The sequence below is a fragment of the Molossus molossus genome, unplaced genomic scaffold, assembly GCF_014108415.1.
Source record: "Molossus molossus isolate mMolMol1 unplaced genomic scaffold, mMolMol1.p scaffold_m16_p_17, whole genome shotgun sequence".
NCBI lineage: Eukaryota > Metazoa > Chordata > Mammalia > Chiroptera > Molossidae > Molossus > Molossus molossus.
The window spans coordinates 70,714,034-70,722,965 of NW_023425352.1; the positions used below are offsets into that span (position 1 = coordinate 70,714,034).

The 8,932-nt window shown below is 53.4% G+C and overlaps 1 protein-coding gene across 1 annotated transcript in view; it reads left to right on the forward strand.

Moving 5' to 3' along the window:
• LOC118632123 (anthrax toxin receptor-like) overlaps positions 1 to 6,993 on the forward strand; it is a 55,923-nt gene extending 48,930 nt beyond the window's left edge. The window contains 9 exon segments of the mRNA XM_036264864.1: positions 36 to 114; positions 2,033 to 2,224; positions 2,226 to 2,258; positions 2,317 to 2,454; positions 2,513 to 2,611; positions 3,849 to 3,887; positions 5,030 to 5,101; positions 5,188 to 5,265; positions 6,784 to 6,993. Coding sequence (XP_036120757.1) covers positions 36 to 114; positions 2,033 to 2,224; positions 2,226 to 2,258; positions 2,317 to 2,454; positions 2,513 to 2,611; positions 3,849 to 3,887; positions 5,030 to 5,101; positions 5,188 to 5,265; positions 6,784 to 6,993 — 940 coding nt within the window.
• The last annotated feature ends 1,939 nt before the right edge of the window (positions 6,994 to 8,932 follow it).

The following is an 8,932-nucleotide window of genomic DNA, read 5'->3' on the forward strand; positions in this document are numbered from 1 at the left end:
GGCTGGTGGTCACTGTCTGCCCTTTCTGTGTTTAGGAAGGTCTTCATTGAAGTTAGCCTGAACAATGGCATCAACTTCATCAACAACGATATTTACATCGTCAGTGAGGACTGTGTGAGTGTCAGGTGGGGCTGCAGCTTCTCTCCAGGGCTATGTATATCCCCTGCACTGGAGGGAGGCACCCCCTGTGTTGGCCAGAGAGGGGACCAAAGACCCCAGGCAGGCCCAGCAGGTAGCTTGTGCAGACAGCCACCTCCACAGCACCTCACAGCCATCTCTCAGTTTTAGCATTTGGTAAGGGAGCTCCCCTGTCCAAGCTGGGAAAGTTCCCTGGCAGTACATCCACAGGACCCCTGGACAGAGTCAGCTGGCCAGGCCTTTCAGAAACTCTGCTTTCCACCGGTGAACCAAGTATCACTGAGGAACATGGCGGAACCAATTAGAGTTCTAGGCAGACTTCTAAAAGAAAGCAGATGTTCTGCCCACAAGGTTAACCAGCATGCTACCTCCCCTGCCCAGATCTAATGGTGGGGGTTCTGGGTCTGCATGGACTCCAGCAAGGCAGGCTGTTGCTACAGAACACAGTTCTGGACCTCTGAGCCACCAGGGCCCTCCACCTCTAGGTCAAGGCACAGAGGATGGAGACCGTAGGACCAGCTCTTGCCCTGCTCATTCCGGGTGTGTTCCCACTGCACTCATGCCGCTGTTGAAAGGCTCTGAACCGACTCGCGATCATCACAGCCCCGGGCCCAGAAGCCTGACTGGGGAACATATGCTGTCATTTCGCAAATGTCATCACCCTCCCTTCAGCCTCCCTCGTTCTCAGCTCCTCAGCTGGCCCTCTGCTAACTCTCTCTGCACTTCGCAGGAAGACGGTCCCTCTGTTGGGGGGAAGCCTCAGGACTGTGGGAGGGTCCCCAGGACTCAGCTGGGGGGGGAAGCACCTGGGAATGAGGAGCTGCTCCCCCCGTGCCCACTTCTCAGAGCCCTGCATCATGCAGGCACCTGTCCCAGGAGCATGACCTGGTGACAGAGGGAGTCAGGCTGGAGCGGTGTGCCCGGGAGGAGGGCTCCGGAGCCGAGTCGCACTGCCCTGGTGCCCAGGGCCAGCTTGTGAGGTCCAACAGCGCCGACAGTCCTCCTCTGAGTCTGTCTTCGCTTGTCCCTGCTCCTCCCTTCACGAACCAGCAGCCTGAACTGACCCGGTGGCCCCTCAGCGTCCTGCCCATCAGCAGGCACATTGAGAGCAGAGTCCAGGAGCAGCCTGGAGCTGCAGGCCCAGCAGAGCCCGCCCCTCAGCCCGACGTCACCTGTCCTTTCAGCCGGCCCGGCTCTTGGGCACAGGCTCCCTCCACGGTCCCGCTCAGGCCCCTGGACAGCACGGTCTGCGGAGGGGCGGGCTGTGCCGCTCGCCAGCCCGGAGGCAGCACACCTGCCCGGGGGGTGAACAACAAGACCGTGGTCTCCTGGAGCCCTCAGGGGCCTGGCCTGTGCTGGACTTCCTACACGCTGTCCTCCCCACACGTGCCCGCTCACCTCCTCGCAGACAAGAATCGAGGCTCAGAGAGACTGCGGAGCTTTGCACAGGGCTGTGGTCCTGGAGGGGGAGGGGCGGCGGGGAGCTAGAGCAGGTCTCCTGCCTGTGCATCTGACCCCAGCCTCTCGGTGGGCCGCAGAGCCCTCCCCCACCCAGCTGAGCATCTAGGTTGTGTGGGCCTCACTAACCCCTGTCCTGTCAGCCGAGGCCTGCAGTGAGGGCTGCTCTGTCCCCCACAGAGGATCCGACTTCCCACTCGGGGCTGGGGGCAGAGCATGTGATCAGGCCAGTGGTGGGGTCTGAGGCCAAGGGTTCCACAGGCTGTGGTTCCAGCTGTGGCCTCCTACCCCACTGTGGTCCCTGCAGATGGGGCCATCTGAGGTCACGGGAAGTAGTTGGACAAGGAGTGGGGGCGATGCCTGGTGCTGGTCGACTGGGTGGAGGCTGCCCAGACCCACCACAAGCCTCTCACATGTGTGCTTTCTGCAGAGCAAGACGTCTACTGTCCCTACCACTACCACTACCACCACCACCACCGCCACCACCACCACCACCACTACCACCACCACCACCACTACCACCACCACTACCACCACCACCACCACCACCACCACCACCACCACTACCACAACCACTACAACAAGGCCCACCACTACTACTACAACTACCACTACCACGAGGCCCACCACTACCACCACCACTACCACAACCACTACAAGACGTACCACTACCACTACCACAAGGCCCACCACTACTACCACTACCACGACCACTACAAGGCGTACCACTACCACTACCACGAGGCCCACCACAACCACTACAACTACCACTACCACAAGGCCCACCACTACCACTACCACTACCACTACCACTACCACTACAACGACCCAGCGGCCCACCACAGCGACGACCCAGCGGCCCACCACAACGACGACCCCTAAGCAGCCACATCACCCACCACCTGCCCGCCCACAGCCGGAGCACACTACCTACTCTCTGTATCTCCTTGTGCTCATTCCAGCCCTGCTCACATTGCCAGTGCTGCTCTGGTGCGTCTGGAGGTTGTGCAGGAAGGTGAGTGACTCCTGCCAGCACTGCCCTTCGACCAGCAGCCCCAACAACCCCAGGAAACCAGGTGTAAACCAGTGTCACGACCCTGCCCGTGGCGAGGTTCCCCTCAGCTCCAGCGCCGACACATGAGCAGACAGAGGTACAGACTCTGTCCTCCATTCCCGGGCACAGATGCAGCCTGGGCTTCCTGGAGCCTCCTGCCTCGTGCTTGCCTCTGGGAGGAGGCCTAGGTGCTGCCCTGGCCCCGGGGCATCAGTGACCACAGACACGGGACAGGGCTGCCTCACAGCAGCCAGGACTCCGAAGGCCTCCGTGGGCACAGCCTGGGAGGCCTGTGGTGCTGGGGGAAGAGGTGTCTCACAGGAGGCACCGGGGCCCCAAAGGGGAAACACTCTGCACAGGAGGGTGCGTAACCTCCGGGACAGCGGTGCCTTTGGAAAGCAGCACAGGTCTCTGCATGTCTCCAGTGCCCCTGCATTTCTTGTTCAGTCCCTGCTAAGGGCCAGGAGGTGCTGGGCCTGTGCTGGGCGAAGGGGACAGATAGGAGGTTGCCAATGTCCTCGCTGGACCTCAGTCTGGTATCTGGTCTTACAATGGTGCTGGGAGCTTTTGAGGGTAAAAGGTCAGCTCCATCATGTGTGGCAAGTGCCTGTGTAACCAGAGCAACAGCAAAGGACAGAGACGGGCCCTAGGGAGGGACTGAGGCAGTGGCCCTGCTAGCTGGGTTTGCAAGGACACAGGCCAGAGAGCTGGATAAAGAAGGAGTAAGCAGAGGTGTGAAGGACAGAGCAACCAACAAGTAGCCACCAGGTCAAATTACTGTGAAGGAGGGAGGATGGAAGAGAGAAAGCCCTGGATGGTGGGGGGACCGTCACCTCTGAGGGCTGAGAGGACACAGAGGGCTGCAGGGGTGGGGGGTGGGGGGGGCATGTGCTCTGCCTTCACTTGAAGGTGGGCAGCTGAGGAAACTACCCTGTGGGGCCTCAACCAGGGACCCGGCTCCTCAGTCTGGCATCTCCCTGTCGACCCACAGGGAGCTTTCTACTCCCTTTGATAACTGAGGAGCCTGAGGCCCAGGGAGGAGGAACTGTTGGCCACTTGCCCCAGGACTGGGGACCCAGATTGACTCCCCATGGCCCACGTACTGTCCTGCAGCTGCAGAGCAGGGTCCCCTGTCAACATGGCCAACCAGCACCCCCATGCCCCATCCAGCTGTGCTTATGTCTCTTTAACTTTCTAGAATGTCAAGGAGCCACCCCCAGTGAAAAAAACGGAAAAGGTAAGTCGTGGTGGGGTCCTGACGTTGTCTGCTGGCCTGATACCACAGTGACCTTGACAGAGGCCTCCTGCAGCCTAGGGGCGATTTCCACTGCCCATGCCTCCTGTCCCGCCCACCTGTGCAGAGAGCTGGGACAAACACGAGGGTGACAGAGGGCAGGGCAGGGACAAGGAGGGCCTGGAAGACATAGATTGTCCCCGGACGACATTCCCGTGTCCCAACACGGACTGATCCAGGGCCCTGTCACTGCATCAGTTGTTGGGGACCCTGTTTCAGCAACTGCTTTGATCCCCACTGAAGTAAAAGGGACTTTTCTTGTGAATTCCCAAAGGACTGATTTTAGGATGGTCCTTCCCAGGAGGAGGGGAGCTTTTGGAAAAGGAGCCTCAGGTCAGGGAACTGGTCCCCCTCTGGCCTCTGGGTCCACTGGGTTCCGTTTCCTTGGTCTCCTCCTTGTGTCCTGCCAGGGCAGGGGCTTGGCCGGGGGTGGCCTGTAAGGACTGCAGGGCTGAGGAGGGGCAGGGAGTCTGACCTGGCCCCCAGCTGTGAGGAGTCCCTGCCCAGTGAACACAGGGTCCCAGGGTCCGGTGAGCAGGTTGCAGCTCACTGAGAACCAAGTGAGCATGTTGAAGGGGCCCAAACCAGGGCCCATAGGCTGTCGTTGTACCTGGGGAATGGAATCCTTGAAACAAGGGGACCTGAGCCTGAGATCTCAGGGGAAACAGGCCTCACAGTCTCAGGGGGCTCAATGCTGGTTACAGTGTGACCAGGGGACTGGATCTGCCAGAATCAGGTAAATGCAGCCCTGTCACCTGCTAGTGCCACACCCCTGACAGCCCTCTACTGCGTTACATGGCCCAAGGCCCGCCGTCTCCCCCCGGGCAGCCTCCGGGAAACCGGGGGACCGGGGAGTACTTGCAGGCCTTCGGGGGAGCAGCCGTATTTGCAAACCCAAAGGAGTCTGCCTGTGTTTCCCGTGGAGGGCACTCTGCTATGGTGTGAGGTGCCACTCATTTGTCCTTGACTTCTCCCACAAACATTTGCTGAGTGGCCAAAACCGACATGTGCTGCGGCAGCAGAAGGCAGGCGTCTGCACCCAGGAGCTGCCTGGCCAAGAGGCAGACGATGTTTTCTATTTCCAGAAGCCAGAGACATGTCACATACAGACATGCCCTATGATCATCGTGCCTTACTGTGCATGCCATGTAGTCCAGGTAAGAAGGGCCCCTGCAGGGGGGCTGGACCCTCTGGAGACAGCGCCCTTGCCTAGAGCTTCCTCACAGCCACATCTGCTCTTCAGGGCGAAGTGGACTTGTTGTGTGACTGTGGTCAGAGCTCCAACCAGGTGCCGCTGATGCATTGTCATCAAAAGGACAAGGTAGGCAGGGGCACAGTGTGCTCCCTTTGGCTCAGAACCTTGCTTTCGCCCTTGACAATAGCACAATAGGATTGTGAGTCAGAGAGGTCTGTCTGGGCAGCTGCCAAGGAGGATGCTCAAGACCTGTAGCAAAGGGGGCTCAGGAGCCTCCCAGGTGATACTGGACATGGCACTGTGCATTTTCCTTGATGTGGTCTCAAGGGTGTCAGAGAGCTCTTACCTAGAGCATTACCCCACAGTTCCCAACTTGAGTCAAGAGGGATGAGGAAGAAGACAGGCCAGGGAGTTCTGCTGGCCTCCCAGTCCATTGTCCCTCCCCACTGACCCCCGCCTGTGAGTCTGCTGGCTCCAACCCACCTACAGAGTGTCTCCTGAGCTGGTCATTCAGGGCCATGAGCAGGGACGGCCTGGTGACCACCCTCCTAATAACGCGCTGCCAACACCAGGGAGTAAAGATTCCGTGTGTCACTGCCTGTGACTCGGGGAAAAGCTAAATTGTTTCACTGTCTTCCTTGGAACTCAATAATAATGATGGATAATTTTTTTGGATCCTTCCCGTGGGCCAGTTTAGCCTAAGAACTTTCTATGTTTTCACTTCTGTAATCCTGCGGGTAACTGTGCAGGCAGGTGTCACTATTATCCTAATGTTACCAAGGGAAAAACGGATGCAGAGTCTGAGTGACGTGCGCCAGGTCACAAAGGCCGGGAGTGGCAGAGCTGGACTTGAACCCGAGGCCTGGCTCCACCCTTCTCATTGTCCTGCCCCTTTTGAGTCAGCACCCCTGACCTCAGGGGTCACCCCCAAACCACCCGCAGGCTGCCCTGCTCAGGCCGGGGTGCAGGAGAGTGGTGCTCGGGCCTCCCCTGGGACTCTGCAGGGTTTTGCGGTGCTCAGACCCTTTGGTCAGATGGGCCAGACAGGCTGGAGGGTGCCTGTCCCCAGGGTCTGTAGAGAGGGCTGCATGGCCACTTCAGTGAACACAGGCTCGCAGTGAAGGGGCAGGTGGGCATTAGAAGCTCTGGGCTGTATCATTTTCATTCCTGTCTAAGAGCCTTGGGAGCTGCAGCCCCCCAGCCTGCCACCCATCAGGGGGTGCCCCAACTGCCCTGGCCCTGGGGGTGTGTATCCCGATCTAAGGGCTGGTGGTAGGGCTCGTCCCTTCAGCACACTCTCACTTAGCAAGGACGGCAGTGCCAGGGTGGTGGGGGCTGTACGGCCCCCTCATCTTTGCTTTTCAGTCTCCTAGTCCAGGGGGGAGCAGACACGTTCCACATCTCAACAAAGAGAGTCCAGAGTCAGGACACAGGGATGGGGGTCTACCACACGAAGGCAAGGCAGAGGTCCAATACCTGAGTCAAGTCTCCGAGGAGACCCGAGGCTGGATGCAGCACCCAGGAGAGGAAGGCCCATCTGTAGTCCTGATGGGTCCTGACCCTGATCTCCTTGAGCCAAGGAGATTCCAGCACTCTGGTCTCAGTTTCAAAGGCTTCCAAATGACTTTCTTTTTTTTCTTACAGGGGAGTTGTGTCAACTTTGCACTAATAAATCCCTCCCTCAGGAAGTTGTCCTGCAGCCCAAAGATCTGCCTTGAACCCAGCCAGGACTGCATTCCTCTCAACTGCTGCCCCACACCTATATGCTCTCAGCCTGCTCCCAGGATGCTGCCCCTGATTGCTCCCTCTACCCAGGCACTCCGCAGAACCACCCCTTCACTCCCACACCCCTAGCCAACCTCTAGAGCACCAAATCCAAAACATTAAAACAGAACTTTGTGTACTGAATTGGACATATATATTGAGTCTTGGTTTAAAGTCAAAAGTAGTCGAATGTTGTTGGCATGAGAGATTATTACCTGGTGAGCATTGTTCTCTGTGTGAGACTTACCTATACTACTCTTATAGGACAAAGCATCCTGGTGTCCTGTAAATGGAGACATGATTCCCTGGTAGTCACCTGTCACCAAGAGCTGGGACTCTTGTGTTTCTAGCCAAATTCTGCTATTTGAAAAATCCCAAACCATCCTTTCTATGTAAATATAAACTTGGGTCTATCCCGCATTGGCTTTTACTAAATCTCTTGGGCAAGTTACTTAATCGACCTGTGCTTTATTTTCCTAATTGAAAAGATGGGGATAATGGAGTCTCCTTTATAGGTGGCCATGAGGATGATGGTAACTGCTGCAATGTGCTCAGCACGGGGCCAAGGCCCTGGTTAAGACTCAGGGCCCAGTGGCTAGTGTCGTCCCTCCATGCCCCAGGGGAGGAAGAAGATATTAGTTCCGAGACATCAAGAAGTATTTGGAGAGCTCAGGGCTGTACGAGATCAGACCATGCCTGAGTCTTTCAGATCACAACAAAAGAAAACTAATATGGTCCAAAAAGTGACCCTAAAAATGGGTATCTATTAACTTCTGACAAAGAATTCAGAATAATCCTACTGAAGAAATTTATTAAGATCTACATTATAAAGAAGTACAAGGACACACTGAAACAAAAATAAACAAAATGAGGAAATCAACAAAGAAATATAAACCATCAAAAAAGCAAACAGTAACCTAGAGCTGAAGAATACGATGACTGCACTAACAAACATAACGAGTGTACTGAAAAACACCGTGGAGAGCAGAATCAGCATACTTGAGCAAGTAAAAGAACGAATCAGTGAGCTAATAGGTCATTTGAAATGATTCAGTCAGTGGAGCAAAAATTAAAAGGAGTAAAAATTACTACGTATTATGGCAAATAATGAAAAATATATATATAAATTATGAGAATCTAAGAATGAGAAATGAAAAAAAGAACAGTATTTTTTAATAATCAGGTTTGAAAAGTTATCAAATAGAGTGAGAAAAATGGACATCCAGAGACTTGAGGCCCAAAGGAACCCAAATAGGTTGACCCTGAAAGAGTTACATTGAGATACATTATAAGTAAATTGTTATCAGTCTATAAAACAGCAAGACAAAATCAAATCATCACATATATAGAAGTCCTCCCAAAAATTAAGTTGAATTTCTCAATAAAACTTTCCAGGCCAGAAGAGAGAGAGATGAAATTCTCATGTGTTGAAAGAAAAAAAACTGTCAATCAGAAATATTATCCCCAGCAAAGTTGTTCTTCAGAAATAAAGGAGCAATAACAATATTACCAACAAACAAAACTAAGAGATTTCATCACCAGTAAACCTGCCTTATGAGAAATGCTAAAGTATGTTCACAAAGCAAAAATAAAAGATAATAATTAATATCATGAAATCATTAATGTATTTGTAAAACTCACTGGAAATATAAATACATCTTCAAAGTCAAATTCTCTAATGTAATGATAGTACATAATTTATGTGGAATGCTAGTTGAGAAGTTTAAATATTTAGATATAGAGATAGATATAAAGATATAGATATATAGATATATATGAATATAAAAAATATTAGAAACCATAACTATAAAAATTTGTTATTAAATACATAATATAAAAAATGTGTTAGTTTGGCTTTGATAACCTAAAATATGAAAGATGGAAAAGTAAAAAGATAAAGTTTATATATGTTATAGATGTTAAGGTATTATCAGCTTAAAATAAGATGTTGTAAATATAAGATATTTTATGTAATCCTCATGATAATTACAAAGAAAAAACCTATAGTACATACACAAAATATTATAAA